The 22283-nt window shown below is 43.2% G+C and overlaps 1 protein-coding gene across 3 annotated transcripts in view; it reads right to left on the bottom strand.

Moving 5' to 3' along the window:
* Positions 1–22283, bottom strand: part of epb41l2 (erythrocyte membrane protein band 4.1 like 2) — a 122479-nt gene that overhangs the window by 40616 nt on the left and 59580 nt on the right. For all 3 annotated transcript variants that reach the window (XM_083790387.1, XM_083790388.1, XM_083790389.1), the window contains exons 7-9: positions 4901–4976; positions 4167–4263; positions 634–755 (exon numbers count right to left, since the gene is read on the bottom strand). In XM_083790387.1, the coding sequence (XP_083646513.1) occupies positions 634–755; positions 4167–4263; positions 4901–4976 (295 nt within the window). The remainder of the gene's footprint in view (positions 1–633; positions 756–4166; positions 4264–4900; positions 4977–22283) is intronic.

Here is a 22283-nt window from a genome sequence, read left to right as displayed (position 1 = left end):
TAGAAACATAGCTTTTTCAGAAAACTGTCAGGATGTAGAAGACAATTTTAGAATCTGATCTCAGGTCAGAATGGTAAACTGTCAGGAATCCTGACAGTTTAGTCAACTAAATCTACAGTTGATCTAGATACTAGATCAACTGTAGATTTAGTCGACTAAAATCTTATGATATTTAGTCGACTAAAACTAGACTAAGACATTCCAGGTGACTAAAATGTGACTAAAACTAAATGAAAGCTATTCAAGAGACTACGACTAAAACTAAAATAACAAACACTGAATCAGCCCCAAGGATGGTGGGTAATTGTATCTGTTATCATCGGCCTGATTGAGGCAACATTTTAAGTGAATGGATAACAGAATACATTATTGTTTTCCCTCCATACATATGGAGACACACGCATGTCGCACACACACACGGTTCGTTGGAGCGGTTCGGCACCGCTCAAAAACGAGACTTCACCTAGGGCATTAGCAACTATAGTAGACTAGTAAATCAATTAGTTTTGTAGGCCTCAAGAATGGTAGATTATAGTTAGTCACCAATGTACACTGTTTTTAAATGTACAGATATTTATTCCCCCCCCCCCCCCAAATAAAAATATTTTAATTAATTGAATGCCCTAACTCCACCTGTGTGACTTGTGGAGCTCCACAATCTTCTCCTCCATCTCCTTGTTCTGAGTGGGTGCGAAGGTCAGCTGACTCATGTCCAGGGGTCGCGGTTGGTCCGAGTCAAAGTCGCCCACCTCAGCCTGCGAGGCGACACGGGGACACGAGATGCCGTGTTCATTTGCATTTATTCATTTGCAATTCAAAAGGAGCTTTATTGGCAAATGAAGTGGAACAATGCATGCAATCAAAAGAAAATGTACGTTTGAAAGTCAGAATCTCACAATAAATCAATTTCTGCATGTACCGAGATCACGCGATGGCAGATAGTGGAGGAATACACACAATGATTAGTCTTATGGGCGGTTGTGTTCCATTTGACATCCTTCTATCACAGCAGCTCACAAATCTTGCTGCTAGGTTTGTACAACCCAGCACGGTCACACACACACACACACACACACACACACACACACACACACACACACACACACACACACACACACACACACACACACACACACACACACACACACACACACACACACACACACACACACACACACACACACACACACACACACACACACACACACACACACACACACACACACACACACACACACACACACACACACACACACAGAGCCTTCATTAGCATAATTAACACCGACTCTGTTTGACCAGAATGGAACAGAGCCTTCATTAGCATCATTAACACTGACTCTGTTTGATCAGAATGGAACAGAGCCTTCATTAGCATCATTATCACCGACTCTGTTTGACCAGAATGGAACAGAGCCTTCATTAGCATCATTAACACTGACTCTGTTTGACCAGAATGGAACAGAGCCTTCGTTAGCATCATTAACACTGACTCTGTTTGACCAGAATGGAACAGAGCCTTCATTAGTATCATTAACACTGACTCTGTTTGACCAGAATGGAACAGAGCCTTCGTTAGCATCATCAACACTGACTCTGTTTGACCAGAATGGAACAGAGCCTTCATTAGCATCATCAACACTGACTCTGTTTGACCAGAATGGAACAGAGCCTTCATTAGTATCATTAACACTGACTCTGTTTGATCAGAATGGAACAGAGCCTTCATTAGCATCATTATCACCGACTCTGTTTGACCAGAATGGAACAGAGCCTTCATTAGCATCATTAACACTGACTCTGTTTGACCAGAATGGAACAGAGCCTTCGTTAGTATCATTAACACTGACTCTGTTTGACCAGAATGGAACAGAGCCTTCATTAGTATCATTAACACTGACTCTGTTTGACCAGAATGGAACAGAGCCTTCATTAGCATCATCAACACTGACTCTGTTTGACCAGAATGGAACAGAGCCTTCGTTAGCATCATTAACACTGACTCTGTTTGACCAGAATGGAACAGAGCCTTCATTAGTATCATTAACACTGACTCTGTTTGACCAGAATGGAACAGAGCCTTCGTTAGCATCATTAACACTGACTCTGTTTGACCAGAATGGAACAGAGCCTTCGTTAGCATCATTGACACTGACTCTGTTTGAGCAGAATGGAACAGAGCCTTCATTAGCATCATTAACACTGACTCTGTTTGACAAGAATGGAACAGAGCCTTCGTTAGCATCATTAACACTGACTCTGTTTGACCAGAATGGAACAGAGCCTTCGTTAGCATCATTAACACTGACTCTGTTTGACCAGAATGGAACAGAGCCTTTGTTAGTATCATTAACACTGACTCTGTTTGACCAGAATGGAACAGAGCCTTCATTAGTATCATTAACACTGTTTGACCAGAATGGAACAGAGCCTTCGTTTGCATCATTAACAATGACGCTGTTTGACCAGAATAGAACAGAGCCTTCGTTAGCATCATTAACACTGACTGTTTGACAAGAATGGAACAGAGCCTTCGTTAGTATAATTAACACTGACTCTGTTTGACCAGAATGGAACAGAGCCTTCATTAGCATCATTATCACCGACTCTGTTTGACCAGAATGGAACAGAGCCTTCATTAGCGTCATCAACACTGACTCTGTTTGACCAGAATGGAACAGAGCCTTCATTAGCATCATTAACACTGACTCTGTTTGACCAGAATGGAACAGAGCCTTCGTTAGTATCATTAACACTGACTCTGTTTGACCAGAATGGAACAGAGCCTTCGTTAGTATCATTAACACTGACTCTGTTTGACCAGAATGGAACTGGAAAGGAACTGGTTGGAATAACGTGTTCCCTCCACGTGCTACGTCCAACCAGGGAAACTCCCCCTGTCAGGTGTAAAGGAGCAACTTGGACACTCAGGCATGAAGGAAGCATGAGTTCAAGTCCGTTGCTCTCCCCATGTCCCCCATATACATTATACAGCATGGGGACTAGGTTGGTGGAGGGTGTGTAGAGCCCAGGATCACATTAGATAATTGACACAGGGATGAAAAATGGGTTACGAAATCGTGGGAGAAATAAAAATAAACTAGAAAAAGTGCCCTTCCGGGCACAGGTCTCCACCAGGTTATCCACAGATCCGTGCAGTTAGAGGTAAAACACTTTTCGGCCAGTTATAGCGCCACCTTGAGGCTGAGTTGAAATTGTTCATGTGGCATTTCGTCCTCGGCCTAGTGGGAATGTGGGTGCACAATTTCACGGAAATCACGCAATGTGTTCATGATTTGCAGCATTTTGTTTGAAACTGAGCACTCCTGTGAACTTTGGAAGCCAATCTTAACCAATCAGGATGGAGTCTGATAAATCTGAAAGACCCGTTTCGTTGAATGGCTCTAGAGAGACTGTGTACCAATTTGCGTGATGTTTGGACAAAATCTGTAGGTGTACTGTGCAAAAACGTGTTTTGCACAAAGCGGCCTCCTGGTGGCGCTATAACAGGCCGTTCTGGAAAGTTTGGGGCAGAGGTTCATGGTTGGCATCCAGGGAGTGTGTGTGCAAAATATGGCATTGAAAAACTTGTTTTGCACAAAGCGGCCTCCTGGTGGCGCTATAACAGGCCGTTCTGGAAAGTTTGGGGCAGAGGTTCATGGTTGGCATCCAGGGAGTGTGTGTGCAAAATATGGCATCGACCGGGTTAACGGTGGCCGAGATTAGCTGTTCACGGACACACACACGGACACACACACGGACACACACGCGGACGGACGGAGTGCAAAACATACTCTCCCCACATGCCTTCGGCCTGGTGGAGACAATAAATAAAAAATACACCTTTATATAGATTGTGCATTACATTCACCCATTCACGCACACATTCATACACTGATGGCGGAGGAAACCATGCATGGCACCAACACATCAGGAGCAATTAGGGCTTCAGAGTCTTGCTCAAGGACACTTCGGCACAAACTGTGGGGGAGCTCCACAGGGATCGAACTGGGAACCTCGTGGTTCCCATTTGGCTGTTCTACCAGCCTGAGCCGCCCCATCCGCTGTGAACCCAGCTCTCTTTCTCTCACACAAACAAACACACGCAAACACACACACAGCATGCACACCCGCACACAAACACAAGGCACAGGACAACACAGCCGTACCTGCAGTGAGTAGGAGCCCAGCAGAGCGTGGGTGACGAACGAGCAAGGAAGACGACCCGACACCACGTCTTCACGTAGCTGGAGGCACAGCAGGTACCTAGAGAGAGAGAGAGGGAGAGAGAGACAGAGAGAGAGAGAGACAGAGAGACAGAGACAGAGAGAGAGAGACAGAGACAGAGAGAGAGACAGAGACAGAGACAGAGACAGAGAGACAGAGACAGAGACAGAGACAGAGACAGAGACAGAGACAGAGACAGAGACAGAGACAGAGATTGATGAAGAGTCCAGAGAAGTGTCTTTATTAGATAGCTTGCACGTTTATGACCATAAAATAGCGACCATTTCTCAGAGCTGGGCTATGGGTGTTTTTATACTGGGCAGCCTGGGGCATACCGACAGACTATGGGTGTTTTTATACTGGGCAGCCTGGGGCATACCGACAGACTGGTTGTTAGAGGGTTCCAACAACTTGGAGTCAAAAAAAGGGCTGGTAAAATATCGTGGTTTCTCTGCTGTAATTGGCAGCCGTCATAATATGGCGGAGACGCTGCTACTTACTGTATATACCCATAGAGTACTGAGTGACATATGCCTATTGTACCATGAAAACACATGAATGTAACATTACTGCACCTAGAATATCTGTGTCCTGGTTTGCATGTCCATCACGTGGGCATAAATACATGGTTAAAGTGTGTGTGTGTGTGTGTGTGTGTGTGTGTGTGCGTGTGTACCTGGTAATGTCCTCAGTAAGCAGTGAAGGATCAGGAGGGTAGAACTTGACATTGAACACAAACTGCCAATTGTTGCCTGGAGAAACAGAGCGAGAGAGAGAGAGAGAGAGAGAGAGAGAGAGAGAGAGAGAGAGAGAGAGAGAAACACGATTAGTGTCATGATGACATGTACCAAACACCAATACCAAAACACCAACCAGACCTCTGACCAGCGATGCAGGTCAGAGGTCACCTGATGAAACGCAAGCGGCGTCGATTCATTCAGATTGTACAAAAGGCCTCTGTTTGGAGTGGGAGAGAAAGCGAGAGAGAGATCAGACATCAGTATGTTAGCATAGATGGAGAATCTACAACGAACGGTGCGCCACCAGGTTATGACGTTACGGGCCCCTTTTATAGTCCGAAAACTATGAATTCTATCTGCGCTCATATGTGCGCGCGAGAAAGACCTCTTGTACTTCTGGGAAATTACAGTTGGATCACACACCTACACACTTTTTATTACTATACTATACTATACTATACTATACTATACTAGGGATGAGGGATTGAGTGTACCTGACGAAGGCCGGAGAGTCCAAAATGTTACTTTTTTTTACTGCAACACTTTCCTGGCCGACCACTAGATGGCGCTCTTGGCTCAGAGCGCACCACGGTTTTCAAGGCCTCACAGCCCCATATCACAGCCACCGGAATTGACACACTTCCGGGGAACACGGGATCATTTCCAAGGCACATGGCAAATTACGCTCGTTTTCATCACAGGCGCTGGAAACGGCCCTGGCTGTGAGGCCGCGATCGTTTTTTTTATTGACCTCCAAAAACATGGATGTTTTTGTATGATCACCTCAATCCGAGCTCAAATCCAATACTTTTTGGATCGCCGCTGAACCCTGGACCCGATGATGGAAAATAATCAATGACGTCGCCAACGCGGAAGCGAAGTGTTGCCGGGCGACGATGACACCAAGAGCCGGTAAAAAAAAAAATCATTATTAAACATTATAAACCCTGATCTCGTCCAATCTCGCCCTAGGCGATCTGTGACCATATTTATATCTCGCCCAACCTCGCTCTTAGCAGGGAATGAGTTTTAATACATTATGTTGGGAGCATTAACCCATTCTGTGCGTGAACCCCTTTTGGTGTTTTAAGCATTCATGTTATACTTTAGCTGTTGCAAAATAGCAGATCTACAAGCTCATAGCGCAGCACCGAGTGCCACGCTATGAGCTTGTAGATCTGATTTTCTTTGGAAAATGTGGTGCAAATCTTTGAATATATATTATTTCAGAGCGAACGGTTTTAACTCAAATCTTTGCTTCTGGGGGAGGGGGGTCCCTGGAACAACATATTTTCAGATGGGGGTCGGCGGCCAATTATACATTATCCATGTTGATCCAGCACGCATCAATGTTTTTGGATGTGCGTGCCCCCCACCTCTAGACCGCTATAGTGACGATGAATGACATGATTTGTTTTGCCATTTGTAACCCCTGATATAACCCAAATGCCGGGAAAATTCAGCCGACCATTAACATTGCATGACACTGGACTGGCGCAACGGAACTATTAGGCATGATAATTCCAACCCAAACCCCTAAGCTCGTAACTCTTAAAAGGAATAACAATAGAAGTAAACAATTTCTCTTTCAGAGGACCAGGGCAATTCAACAGTGATGGTTACTCAAAATCTAATATGCAAGTATAGTAATCTAAGCACACACACACACACACACACACACACACACACACACACACACACACACACACAGTGTACAGGACAGCTTACAGTAAACATTAAGCCTCGCTCTCTCTCTCTCTCTCTCTCTCTCTGACACACACACAGAAAAACAGACGTGCCACGGATGATCTGGTGTTGCGTAACCTCATTCTGGCTTGACCACATGCCAACCTATAATCTTCATCATCTGAAACTAAATCATACCATCTCATAACAAGCACCACCATCATCACAGTGATGTCATGGTGTGTTTTCTTTCACTTGCAGTCCGTTATGCGTTCCATGCCAATTTGATCCCCGACCGACAATATATCTTTATCGTCGCCGTCGGCTAAAAAAAAAATGACCAAAACTGCTCAGTGTTCTTTTGGCAGCAAATTCAGATTTTAGTTTTAGTCATAGTCTCTTGAATAGTTTTCATTTAGTTTTAGTCACATTTTATTCACCTGCAATGTCTAGTAATAATGTCAATGTTAGTCTAGTTTTAGTCGACTAAATATCGCCGTAATGACAGATTCTACGCTTGCTGAAAATAGCCGATCTGCGACACGGTGTGAGCTTGTAGATCCGCTATTTTCAGCATGAAACCAAGTGTAAAATTACTTCTACTTGGATCTCTTGCCCATTAGTCCCTTTTAGTCTAGCTTTTATTTGTTGAAGAAATTGTCAGTACATTCTAGTCTTAGTTTTAGTCATCGTAGCTTAGTTTTCATTTAGTTTCCATTTAGTTTTCGCCAGTGGGAAAAAAAAAGGTAGTCGACGGACATTTCTTGTCTTGGTTTTAGTCGAGGAAATCAACACTGCTGCAGACCGTTCTGAAAATGGCAACGCACGCTCTAGAATTGCAGACTGATTGGACGCAGTGCTTTAACCCATTCTGACCTGAGATCAGATTCAAAAAATGTCTTCTACATCCTGACAGTTTTCCATTCTGACCATTCTGACCTGAGATCAGATTCTAAAAATGTCTTCTACATCCTGACAGTTTTCCATTACGACCATTCGGACACGAGATCAGATTCTAAAAATGTCTTCTACGTCAGTCGTTCTTTCGATTTTTCAAAAATAGCAGACCTGCAAGCTCGTAGCGCGCCACTCGGTGGCGCGCTATGAGCTTGTAGATCTGCTATTTTTAAATAGCTAAAGCATAACGTAAGGCCAACACCAAAAGGGGTTCCCGCCCAAAATGGGTTAAGTTTAGGACTGTTAAAATAGTTTCACTGACGATGTTAACACTTTACAGTGCTTTACTGTAAGTTTAGGACTGTTAAAATACTTTCACTGACGATGTTAACACTTTACAGTGCTTTAAGTTTAGGACTGTTAAAATACTTTCACTGACGATGTTAACACTTTACAGTGCTTTAAGTTTAGGACTGTTAAAATAGTTTCACTGACGATGTTAACACTTTACAGTGCTTTAAGTTTAGGACTGTTAAAATAGTTTCACTGACGATGTTAACACTTTACAGTGCTTTAAGTTTAGGACTGTTAAAATAGTTTCACTGACGATGTTAACACTTTACAGTGCTTTACTGTAAGTTTAGGACTGTTAAAATACTTTCACTGACGATGTTAACACTTTACAGTGCTTTAACTTTAGGACTGTTAAAATAGTTTCACTGTTGCAGTTTTAAGATGGAGAATCAGATACGAGGTTTCTGATTTCGTCGACTTATACCAGGGACGTTATCTTCTTATAATGTCAGCCACGCCCCCATCCCCCCAAGTTATTTTTTTCTTTTCGTTTGGTACTTTATTTACAGTTTGCTAACGAAGAGTATACTCTGAATATATTCTTTCAAATGAGGTTTGGCCTTATATCAAACATACATGCTCAGTTTTTTAATTAAGACATTTGCAACTATTTGAATAAAGGTTGTAGGCTACACATCAGTGAAATTAACCACTGGGAAAATCCCTAATTGAGAGAGTGCAAGCCACCACAGCTCATGAAACATATAGGCTGCATGGCTAACAGGGCTTAGTGCTTCCCCTATACCATATCTCTCCTTTCTCTGGCTCTATGACTTATACGCCCATGAAAAATGGAAAATATAAATTTCATTGAGTGTATACCATTTGGAATTATACCAATCGGTTGAGATTTGGCTGATTATAGCCAAAGTTAGATATCAACCTTTTGCGCGATGGGCCATTGGGACTGTGGCGGTGTTTTACCTATACTTGTGAGGACCTCTGCTTGGATTCATGGTGAGTGCGCACCGAAAAGTAATTAGTGTGGTTGCCCAAAGGGCAACCAGACTCTAGTAACTGTAACACTTTATTATTCTTTCACGGGAGTAGTCTTTATTTTGACGCTTTATACCTCCCACACTGTACGCTGTACGCACTTGAGCCATATGTCAAATTGACTGGAAAAATCGGGAATCGTGTGCGTGTATTTTGTTAAGAGAAATGTTGTATAGTTTAATTGATATGAATTTATTAGTGAATTAAATTTCCCCATTGACATGAATGGGAAAAGGCAAAAATTCACATTCAAGTATTTGTTCCTCGGAGACTGTAATCACTATAGTTACAAAACTTTTAGGGATAATTCAACATTATCCCTAAAATTATTTAACACTAAAATTTTATCGGTCGGCCTCATGGTGGCGCTATAACAGCCCACTTTACCTTTTGGCTTATAACTCTTTAACCGTAGGTCGTAAAATCAAAATGATTTTCCCTGGATTCCTTGGGTCATGACGCATCTCCCCATATAGGCCACGCCCATTTCCGCCATGATAGATTTTCCGCCATTTTGAATTTTGTCCAAAACACACTTTTTGCTTTTCCTCCTACAGATTTTGTCCAAATCTCACACAAATCTGTACACGTGATCTCTGGACCCATCCGATTAAAACTGAACTGCAGAATTTTGAAAGTGCGTATCGTTCGGCCGTAATCGTCTTCCGAAGTTAGTATGGGGGGCCTATATCACAAAATTGCCATAAATCACGAACGGAATGTCCAATCCATCCCAAATTTGAATCACATGTCCGGGGTGGTTCAATCAACCAAGTTCTAAAAGCAATTCCATTTTCACCCATAGGGGGCGCCACAAATGCGAGAAATGTAACCGTTTGTCGCAAAAACATGAATTTCGGGGGTTAAATCCCCTCCGAATCACTTACGCATGATCATGGGGGTCAAATTTGAATCACATGTCCGGGGTGGTTGAATCAAGCAAGTTCTAAAAGCAATGCGGACGTCTCTGTCGTTTATAACAAACCAAACCATTTGAAAATCGGTTGCAAATTGAGAAAGCTATTGTTATTTAAAAACTACATCTAAGATGGCCGCCACGCACACGACGTCGCCGTCCATTGGCCAGAAGCGAGTCCTGGTTCAGCCATCTGGTGACGTGAGCTGCTTTCGTATTGGCCGAATTGCTATGGTGTGAGCTTTGAAACCTAATAGACCCTATTCACGTGACGTCAGTTGCTCTTCCGGTTTAGACATTGGAGGGGGAATACTTTTTTCTCCATTGAGTTTATATGGACCTCTTCTGATCTACGGCTACAATATTTAATTTCGACCGGTACATAACCTTTTCTGAATGAAGTGTGATCTGTTAATAGGAAAAAAACAATGAGCGTTGTTGCTGTAACACGTTACATTTACACTTCTACAAACGGCAAAGGAAAATAAAAACAGTTCAATCTCAAGTGGATGCATGCCAGTGTCCACAGAAAGAGAGCGAGAGAGCGAGAGCGAGAGCGAGAGCGAGAGAGAGAGAGAGAAAGAGAGATTTTCTGCCTTTAGATGGACAGGACACATGCAGAGTCGACATGCAGTAAAAAAAAAGAACTCAAACTCACAATGCACTGTCAAGCTACTTTAGAGCCAAGTGTGCCCGGACCACTAAGTCAACATGGTCAAATGTATTTTGATCAAACAGAGTCTTTCTCAGTCTTTCATTTGTCCACAAAAAAACAATCTTTTGTTTTTAAAGATATGTCACTCTGACACTGTAACATAGGTTTTTGGAGTTTCACTACAGAAATCACTGACAGACTGAGAAACACACTGAAGTAGATGCAACTTTGTGGGAACTGCACACTGTAGTCATCTGCAACCGCAGGAAAACCATCCGACTGCAACTGCAGGATGAACCGCATTACAACTAAACCTTGAGAAACCTGAAGGTAGTGAGCCTCCTCATTTTTCCTCATTGAACGGTGACTTCGTCCTCTCACCGTCACAGCATGAGCAACTACGTTAGACACTGTGTTTCATTGTTTGGGAAGAACTGTGCAAGATTAACCATGCATATTAATGAATTATTATATTTCATGATACAGAATGAGATTATGTACTTCTCAAAGTGGGGTCCTTGACTGGGTTGTCCCCAAAAGAATGAATATAGCATTCAAATCTGCTATAGACCAGCAATTGACATGGATAGACAATGATTCCACTTGTATTATAAGGAGAGACATTCAGAAGCAGCTTGGACTCCTCATGCATAGAAGGAGGCATGATGTCAGTCCGCTGCCCCCCCCAGGTTGGCAGTGGAAGTTTAGAGCCCAGGATTACATTAGATAATTGGCACTGGCTGAAAAGAAAACTAGGTTACAAAATCAACGATTGCGGCAACCACACTCTGCATTTTTTTTTAATTGCGAATTTTCTAGTTGGAATCTATTTTTCTTGCCACATTATAAACAAGTTTACTTTACCTCCTCACTGTCCTCAGTGTTTGGGACGGGACCTGTATCATGTGCTGTCATGTGCTGTCTGCGACTCTGCGTGCATATGAGCGCTGCGCTCCAGTGAAATTGTGCGGCTTGAGAAAAATTAGTTAATTTGTGTTGGATAAGGGCTTATTGGTGGGTTTTCCGTAGATATTAAGGACTAGTTAGGGTGTGTTTTAGCCAGCGGCGGCGGCGCCGAATTGTAGCATGGACTGGACGAATCTCTTGGCTTGAGGTGGCTTCATCATCGTAGTCAAATGGAAGTAAAGCCTGTACTGTACTGTATGCAACATTTATACTCTCTACCTGGCAGCAGAACAAAAGCCACCTTATTAGCATTTGAATGAATACCTGTTCGCCCAACACCTCTTGGCTCAAGCGCCCCCCACCCCCCTAAAGGTGTGTGACTACGTCACTAGGGGGAGGCGATATTCAGTCTTCATTTCAGTGGGTGCATATTGCCTTATTATTTTGCCAGTGGGTGCTAAAGCTACCACGCACCCCAGGAGTTGACGTGCCTGACTTATACTATGACAAAAAAATGTTCGTCGACTACGAAAACTTATAATGGCAACTAAATAAAAACTAAGCTGTGTTGACTAAAACCAAATATATTGACAAATTCGTCAGCAAATAATGACTAGACTAGTCGACAAGATATCCAGTATAAGTTAAAGACACAAGTCATTTTACACTTGTTTGCATGCTGAAAATAACCGATCTACAATCTACAGTAAAATCAAAAACAACACTGCTGCCTGACAGCAATGCTATGTCAGAGGTGATATTACTGTCATTCCCAAAACTCTCACTCTCTCTCTCTCTCTCTCTCTCTCTCTCTCTCCTTTCATCTGGAAACATTGCATTTGTTGAAAGATGACATCACATCAAGACCATTTCCTCTTCCAGAGACACAAGCCTGCGTGTGCGTGCACGTGCACAGGCACACGCATGCACGCACATACACACACACACACACACATCAAGACTCCAGCTGCATCCCACAGGGAGAGAGGAAGGAGGGAGCGAGAGACCACAGGAACAAAACAAAGGAACACAAAGAGAGAGAGAGAGAGAGAGAGAGAGAGAGAGAGAGAGAGAGAGAGGGGAGCGAGTGACATCATGTAGTAACCGCGCCTTCTACAGTGTCTGTCATTTACCTCTGATTTAAACATAGGGTCTGGGTCCATTTGGTTACCGATGGTGACGGATTAATTGACACAGAGATTTACTATGCACTAACAACGACGGGGAAGGAGGGAGGGGGGAGAGAGAGAGAGAGAGAGAGAGAGAGAGAGAGGCCGACTAAATATTTCAGGACACTGCAAAATTAATGTTGTGCTTATGCTTCGTTAGACCATCACAAAAAAATACAAGTCTCGCTGCATTGATGCAGCATCGAATAAGTCACACAGTCTGCGAGTGTGTGTGTGTCTGTGTGTGTGTCTGTGAGTTTGTGTGTGTGTGTGAGACGAGTGTGTGTGTGTGTCTGTGAGACGAGTGTGTGTATGTGTGTGTCTGTGAGACGAGTGTGTGTGTGTGTGTCTGTGAGACGAGTGTGTGTGTGTGTCTGTGAGTGTGTGTGAGTGTGTGTAACATAGGTGTGGTTAAGTAAGACTAAGTGTGTGTGTGTGTGTGTGTGTGCTTTGGGAGTCTCGTGTCCATTTCACTCACACCCGTCCCGCCCTCCACATAGCACACACACACACACACTCTCTCTAACTCCCTCCCAGAACAAAGAAATAACCCCAAGCCAACCATGTGTTCTCTGCCAGCCCTCTTCCATCTATAGTTCTATACTGTACACACACACACACACAGTAAGTTTCTGAAACACGTAATTCAACACGATTTTTATCCTCGTGACATTTAATCATCATTTTAACCACCGTCATCTTGACTGGAGGAGAGGCAGGCCTATTTAGAGTGGGGGAAAAAACAAGTTGTTAAGATGAAAGTAATATATTATCCAGGTTGGTTTGTTTCCTTTTGTTGTTTTATGAAAAGGTGAATTCACCAAGAAGTAATGACTACAATGTGTTCTTATACTTATTTTATTTTTAAGAGTCATAAGTCTTACAAATTATTTGGAATATATACAAGCCAATTTGAAAATATATATTTTGACCCCCCCCCCCCCCATCCCCTCCCCAGGAAAGACATCTTCAGTAATTTAATTAATTAAATTTATTTGCAAACAAAATATTGTAGTCTAATAAAATAAGTGAAGACAAGCGTGCAGGACTTCCATTTTTTTTCTGCAAAAGGGCTTTTCTCTACATTCATTTGCTAATAAAAACATTTTCAGCAAAATACTACTTTTTGGGGGTACATTCCTATACTTTGCAACAAAGTTTTCTGAATGGAACCAACACGCACCTGTATGTGATGCATTATGTTTCTACAAAATGGAGTTTGAAAGGATTCCACAAAAGGAACAATTATAGATCGTATTATTGAGCTATGCTTGTTGTTTTCTTAAACCATGACTCAGACATTACATTTACTCAGTGAAGGTCTTGGAAATAATTCCAAACTATTGGCGGTGTCAATTTCATCAGATTATCCGGAACAAGACAACAAACTCAGACATTCATGCTCATTTGATTTTTATTTCATCATTGAACAGTTACATATTTGGCATCCGACTCTAACCAAAGCACATGATTGAATCTGACACAATTGTATGTTCTTTCTAAGGCTCCACCACTGTAAAATCTTCAGTTTTAATTCATCCACTTTTTTTCCACTTAAAATTGAACACCTCTCAGAGTTAAATTAAGACTGAGGATTTCAGTTTGACAACCTTTGCAACGCTGCTCTTAAACAGTGAACAGAAGATGGCCGGAGAAGCTGTTCTCGTCACTGTCGGCATGGACTGTGATCCTAGGAGGCAGCATCAAAAACACCTTATCTCCCACCGCCAGCTCTAGAGTGACGGCGTTGGAAAAGAAGTCTGCCACGCCACTCTCGTGGTTATACAAGATCTCCACCTGGTTCTTGTACAACTTCACCCCCATGTCCAAATCAAAGTGATTGCGATTGGATGCCGTGAACCTGAAGTAGTACACTCCCCGGGCCGGAGCGGTGAAGACGCCGGTCGTGTTGTCGTAGCCGCCGCCGACATTCAGAAGCACTGAGTTGTACACCATGTGGGCGCCGTATTTACCTCCTCTCAGATTCTTTACTTCCTCCATAGCGGCAGAGAAGGCCACCTTTGGTCCACTGGCGACACCTCCGTTCTCCGCCAGCTCCGCGACGTCTCCCTTCACCTCGGTCAGCGTGGAGTGGACGGCGGTCAGCTCCGTCGACAGGGCTGAGGTCTCCGTCTCCAGCTCGCCCACCTGCTGCCCCGCGGCCTGCAGTCCGGCTTCGAGGGCGGCGATCTCGTCGGACTGAGCAGAATGCTGGTTCTCCAGGCCCTCCGTTGCTACCTCTGTGGCGACCAGTCTGTCTCCGAGGGCGAGCAGTTCTGTGACATGGACTGAAGTGGCATACTCGGTTGATGTGAGTCGGACACCGATGTTCGCAAGTTCAATTGACTGGACAGCGTTCGTGTTCTCAGTGTGGATGATTCTAGACGCGAGAATGACCACATCCGCGGTCTGGTTCACCTTCAGCTCCTCCAGGTGGCTGGCGGTGGCATCCATCCTGGTTTCCAGGGCAGATAGGATGACGTCTTGGCCGGAAGTCTTGCTCTCAATATCGGACACTCTCGTGTCCAAGAAGGAAAGCTCGGACGTTTGGACGGCAGTCTGGTTCTCGACGACCTTCACGTGGGCCTCGAGGACGGACAGCTTCATCGTCTGCACCAGGTTCTCACCCTCGCTGTCCGTCACTCTGGCTCTTAGGGCCGTCAACTTGTCCGCCTGGTTCGATGTCTCGTTCAGATTGGCGGCCAGTCGAATCACGAGCACGGACATGTCGGACGATTGAGCGTCGCTGGCTTCGCTCAGCTGCGCCAGCTTCCTCTCGGCGACCGCCAGCTCCTCCCCGACGGCCGCGACCTTCTCCTCGCTCTGGGTCAGCCTGCCCTCGGCGCCCGCCAGCGCCACGTTCTGCTCGACGATCCTCTGCCCCATCCTCCTCATCTGCTCCGCCTGGCTCTCCACGGCGCCCTGCAGGGCGCTCACGCTGCCCCTGAGAAGCTGCATGTCGTCCCACATGTCCTGGAGGGACTTATTGGCGTCCTGGACCAGCGCTGCCCCGGACAGACAGAGCAGCGATGCCAGCAGAGTGACGACCATCCCGGTAGCCTGCATTCTCCAAGTGGCGCAGCGTCTCTATATGATCCACCCCTCCAAGAGCTACACGGCTTATATACGCACAGTAGCATGCGGAAAGCTGACCACAGGGCTGTGACCTTTTGGCCTGTCCAAGGACATGCTGATAACACAAAAGAACATGCGTTCCCCCTTGGTTTAAACATACGTTAACTCGTGTGAAAGCGTTCAGTGTCGACAGCTGCTGCCTGGTGGTCCGTAAACGTGCCGATGCCGAAGGACTACTTTACTCAGAAATACTGAAATACTTTTCTTTCTGCTTCGTCGTCGTTGCCCTGCTGTATACCCACGCCACACACAAACACGAAGATTGAGAACAAATTGAATAAAGATCTGCGCTGTGGATGCACGCGAGTTTAGGCCTTCGACCGTTACTGATAGGGCTTGGTGATGTTTTTGATAGATCAATATTGTGACATGAGAATAGTTATATTGGGGGACACGGTGGCACAGTCGGTATAGTGCCGTCGCCTCACAGCTATAGAAGGTCCTGGGTTGGATTCCCGCAGGGGACGCTGTGGGCGTGTCCCCTCCTCCGCGTCATCAGTGCCCATTCCTGAGGCGGGGTTGGCGAAAGAGTTTGAATGTTCTTCCCGTGTCCCCTAGGGTAGGTACCCTGACAAAAACATGCAGCAATCCTGGTCTCTAAACTACCTCCCCCTGTCCAGAATGGAACTGGTCGGAATAACGTGTTCCTTCCACGTGCTACGTCAGGCCAGGCAAACTACCCCCCCCCCCCCCCCCCAGTCAGGTGAGAAGCAGCTTGGACTCCACATGCATAGAAGGAGCATGAGGTCTGTCCACTGCCCCCCCCAGGTTTGCAGAGGAAGTGTAGCGCCCAGGAGATTACATTAGATCAGGGGTTCTCAACGCTTTTGGCCGGGGACCCCCGGAGATGCATTGGCAGTGTCTCGGGACCCCCGCCCCGCCCCCGCTCCCTCCCCCAATATAAATGTACTGCTACAATAACCTTAATAATAGACAATACACCATAAATAAATACTGAAACCAGATAATCATTATGGAATGTGTATATGTGTAGGCCTACAAACTCTTAATTTCCATTTTCCAGCCATTCAGTTGCAAAAAAACATTTTTTTATATATATAATTTGGGGACCCCTCCAAAATAATGTGGCGACACACACACACACACACACACACACACACACACACACACACACACACACACACACACACACACACACACACACACACACACACACACACACACACACACACACACACACACACTGCTGTGTCCTCCTTTTTTTTCTTTTTTATGCGAGTGCATTTGTGTATACGTATACATTTTGTATGCGGGTGACGGCGTCTGGTTCCCTGGTTGACCCGGGGGTAGGGATGAGTGACTTGGACAAAAAACATACAACACAATGTCACCATTGTATAATGTATATATATGTATTTATGTTTGAATTATTTATTTCATAAAAAGCTGATCCACAAGCTCATAACACGCGGCAATGTCACACTTTGTAAGCTTGCACATGCATGGGCTATATTAGCGGTTGAAAAATGATATGATATGATATGATATATATATATATATAATATCAAAAATCCTGTGTCATACCAAGGGCTCCATTTTAGTCACCGCTAAACCCCTTATCCCGAAACCTCTTTGCCTTTTTTACTGTTTTGAAAAACATTTTTGAATAGTTCAACTAGCCAATCTACATTGACACGTTGTGAGCTTGTAGACTGGCCATTTAAACTAATCAAAAATGTTTGCAAAAAAAAAAAGGCAATTAAGTTTAGGGATAAGGGGTTTAGCGGTGACAAAAATGTAGCCCCAGTATACAAACTCGTAGCGCGGCACTAAAGCATAACATAATGCTTAAAAACGCCCCCAAAAGGGGTTCCCACCCAGAATGGGTTATATACAACTTCTTGCAACTGAATCCAGACAAAACAGAAGTTCTAATTGTTGCCCCAAGTAGGGTTGCTGAAGTCGTTGCCGATCGCCTTGGGTCACTAAAACAGAACATATCCACTAACCCCAGAAACCTTGGCATAATTTTAGATCAGTCCATGCTTTTAGACAAACACGTTAATTCTGTATCGCGCACCTGCTTTATTCACCTTCGTAACATTGCCAAACTAAGATCAGTTGTTTCACACCCGGAGTTAGAAACTATTATCCATGCATTTGTGTCATCACATCTTGATTATTGTAAATATTGTAATGTTTACCTGTCTGTCTAAAACCGCATTAGATCGCCTACAACTGGTTCAGAACAGAGCTGCTATAGGTTGCTGACCAGGTCCAGGAGATCCTGTCATATAACACCCGTCCTTGCCTCCCTACACTGGCTCCCAGTTAATTACAGAATACATTTTAAGACTCTAGTCATTACACACCGAGCCCTCCATGGCCAGGCACCTCCTTATCTCTCTGACCTGCTCCAGCCGTATGTGCCCAGCAGGTCACTGGGATCCACATCACAGGCTTTGCTGGTTCTTCCTCAGACAAAACGAATAACCAAAGGCGATCGAGCCTTTGCAGGTTTTGCACCCTAGGCTATGGAATGAGCTCCCACTCCACCTTAAGAACTGTGGATTCTGTGGACATTGTCAAAGGACTGTTGGAAACTCACCTTTTTAAACAGTCCTTTCCATAGCCGGCCTGGTAAAATGTTGATTGCTTTATTTTTTACTCTACTTTTTCTATTTTGTCTTACTTTATTAGTGATTTAGTTCTTAACTTGTTTTATTGACTATTGACTTGTTTTAACTTTATTGTTATTAAAGCACTTTGTGACTGTAATTGTCTGTGAAAGGTGCTCTATAAATATGAAACATGTCATAGAAACATTGTTTTTTCAGAAAACTGTCAGTATTTAGAAGACTTTTTTATTTATTTATTTAATTGGCCTCGGGTCTAAATGGGTTAAACACTAAAACCTATGTTTTGTTACACCATCACTAAACACGGGTATATTTTACCCAATGTGCAATATTCCATAAAAATATATTTCTCATCAAAATATATTGAAGTACAGCAATAATGTACATGGCAACTTGGGGTACTCTTCCCTTCTTTTATATTTCATCAAGACTTTTAACAAACAAAAAAATACAAATATATATCATGGGGGGGGGGGGGGGGGGGGGGGACAGAATCAGTGCTTATTATCTTGAAGGTATTCCTTTAAAATAAATAAGAAGAAAAGACAAATTAAATAAAATAGTCCATTGTGGGTGTATGGGATTGTGTCCCCTCTATCACACCGTCAGTAGACATGGGTGAAAATGGAAAAACCACCCGTAATAGGTGCTCTATAGGGTTACTATAAAAACACATAACGTTGTACATGCTGTGCCATGATGTAATGCATGTATGAATGTGAATGACCCTTTTTTCCCTTGTTTTACCAGTTTCAACTGTGTCAGGGCACAACAAGCTGTTGTCCCCTGACAGCACCCCCCCCCCCCACACACACACACACACACACACACACACACACACACACACACACACACATAATACAAATTAAATCATTGTGTTTTCGCAAGTCAGTTATTTCCACTGGGAGCGTGTGTGTTGTGCATCTTTCCCCCGTCTTATAGTTTAGGGCCCTCGACAGCGCTGTGTTCTTTTGACTGTGACTCATATAGGGCTTGGCAACAATATACTGATATCATATTTGAAGGGTTGCACAGTGACACACACACACACACACACACACACACACACACACACACACACACACACACATACACACGCAGTAACGCAACATTACACCACAGTGAGGTCAAGTTCAAGTAGGCTGTACGTCTGGTCTGGTCTGATTTGATTCTCGAGCTGATCTTTACTTGTAGCATGAGGACATCAAAGGAACCACAGGGATGAAATAATGCGTTTGACGAGCAGACTCTGCTTTACTTGAACAGAAGGGTGAACAAATAATTGTGGTCTTGAGTTTATATAGGAATAAGAGTGAGTATATAAATATGTATACTGTACTCACTGTATGTGAGTGCACACACACACACACACACACACACACACACACACACACACACACAGTATTTATTTCATATAATTTCAATCTACAAACTCACAAGACGGTGCAATGCCACACTTGTGGATCGGCTATTTTAGCTGTCCAAAACGTTCAAACTTAAATATAAAATAAGGCGTTAAGTGATTAAAACCAGCACAAAGCGTCCCAGGATGCCATATTTTGCAATTTTTTACAAATTGCAGCATTTAACTCCCATTTCATTTCATATGGTTATAATGTGGTAAACTATGCATGTAGAAAACAGAAGAAGAAATGATTTATTATAACTAAAGCTAGCAAAATAAACTAGAATAAATAAATAAAACATTACAGTATAGCACAGTAGGGGAGGTGGACACTTTTCAGACCTGGCATGAGTCAGACATTCATCCTCATGTCGGACTAGCGTCTGCTCCCGTGCTTGCGGTTATGGTTAGGTTAGGTTAGGAGATGAGGTGGGTTGTCATTTGTCGGGGCCAATGACTTGTCTGAACTACTGTACGTACTGCACCCGTACAGTACGTACAGTACTGCATCGCGTGGATGCAGAGGTTGTCGTTTCATTGCGTCCCTTAACCCATTTTGACCTGAGATCAGATTCTAAAAATGTCAGTTTTCTGAAAAAGCTATGTTTCTATGTCAGTCGTCAGTCATTTTTCAGTCATTTTTCAATAGCTAACACCAAAAGGGGTTCCCGCCCAAAATGGGTCAACTATAAACTGCGTTTTGGGACGTAAAATGCACCATATTTTAATACCATATACATATTGATAATGATATCAAAATCCAAGATCATCATCTCATCTCATATCATGATATGGATACAATATCCAAAAATGTGCCCAGCCCTAATAATAAATAATACCACCTCTAATACTAGCCATGTTTTGTACATCAAAATGTAATTAAAGTAATAAACGTACTCATATTGCAGAATGTCCCATTCAAAATGTGTACAAAATATATTGAAAATATTTTCAAATGGCCAAAATGTATAGGGTTGAAGTGGTTAATGTATGTTTTAAAATAGCCAATGTAACTATAGTAACTGAAGTTTCCAAATGATTGTAGTGGAGTAAAAGTTAAAATGTTGGCTCTGAGATGTAGTGGAGTAGAAGTAAAAAGTACTGGAAATACTCAAGTAAAGTACAAATTCCTCAAAATTGTACTCAAGTACCAGTACTTAAGTAAAAGTATACTTAGTTACTTTCCACCACTGCACTGCACCCTTCGTGACACCCCCACCCCCACCCCCCCCCCACACACACACACACACACACACACACACACACACTCCCACTCCCAGTAGGCTACATGCAAACCTCCCTGGGCCTAAAACATATTCTGTAAACATATAATTCCTCTCCCTTCCAGTTGTTAATTTAATGTATTTTACGTCTCTGAAACGAGGCATTCAACTGGAGGGGATGAAAATAAAATCCATCGTGACTCAAACAATGCATCTTCAGAGAATTGACCAGGGGTATAGGTAATTTGCTCGATATGATTTGTGACTATTTTTGATACAGAGACAGTCATGGCGGCAAGGATTTATTTATTTTATATCCAAAATGAGTTAATAGCACAGGCAGACTCTTCACATACTAGACTAGAGCATGTCTGAAATAAGTGTCAGAGCTGAAATCGACATGCGAATATGAAATAAATGCTTAAACATGTAGCTATAGGTTAGAGACCACAGAAGTGAGCCTTTTGGACCCGTTTTCTCAACTCGCCGTTTTCTGCAAGACATTACTCTATATAAAGCCATTATCTCCAAAACTGGTGTGTCAAACTGAACAGCCAATATGTCCCATCACAGTCAGAACCGCAGCCTCACTCCCAATCTTTCCGCCGTAGTCTGAAAACCCATCTCTTCAGACTCCACCATGGCCCGTAACACTTGCCCTAGCCTAGCCCCTTAGATAGCACTTTATGTAGACTTTATGTAGACTTTATGTAGCACTAGAATTGTATTGTATGTAGTCATAGCACTTTATAGTACACATGTGTAACATATAATATATAGTATAGTTTGCATAGATACTCCACTGTTATGTTCTTAGTTTATACATGATTCATGATAACTACTTTTTATATATGTGATGAATTGCCATGCTTTTGTTCTTGCTTAATGTAAGTCGCTCTGGATTAAGAGCGTCTGCTAAATGCCTAAATTGTAAATTTGAAGCTATGATTCCCTGCTTTCATACGACATGAACAAACAGTTCAATGACGGTCACAATTTTGTTAAGATAATTCTAATAACCAGGTTTTTTTGTTGAGGTTTCATGAAAATTGTGAATTGACCAGGAAATAATCACCAATGCTTTTTGTATACATGTGACTATAATAAGCATTTATATTACTTACTATATTTCATATTGGTTTTAGAATAAATAATGTGTATATATATATATATATATATATAAAGAAAAAAGTTTGGTCCTTTTTGGACTTTTTTTTGTATTGTATTTGTTTTATTTATTTGCTAATGGAAATACATTTTCACTAAAACACCCCTTTTGAAGGGAAGACCTCCGCACACTCAACTTACTAATTTACAACAGGTGCGTCGGCGACAAAGCAGCAGACTGCAGACAGGTAGAGGAGGGAGGGATGACCC

Source organism: Protomyctophum parallelum (assembly GCF_964188405.1).
Source record: "Protomyctophum parallelum genome assembly, chromosome: 19".
Classification (NCBI taxonomy): Eukaryota; Metazoa; Chordata; class Actinopteri; order Myctophiformes; family Myctophidae; genus Protomyctophum; species Protomyctophum parallelum.
This window is presented reverse-complemented; position numbering and strand designations above follow the sequence as displayed.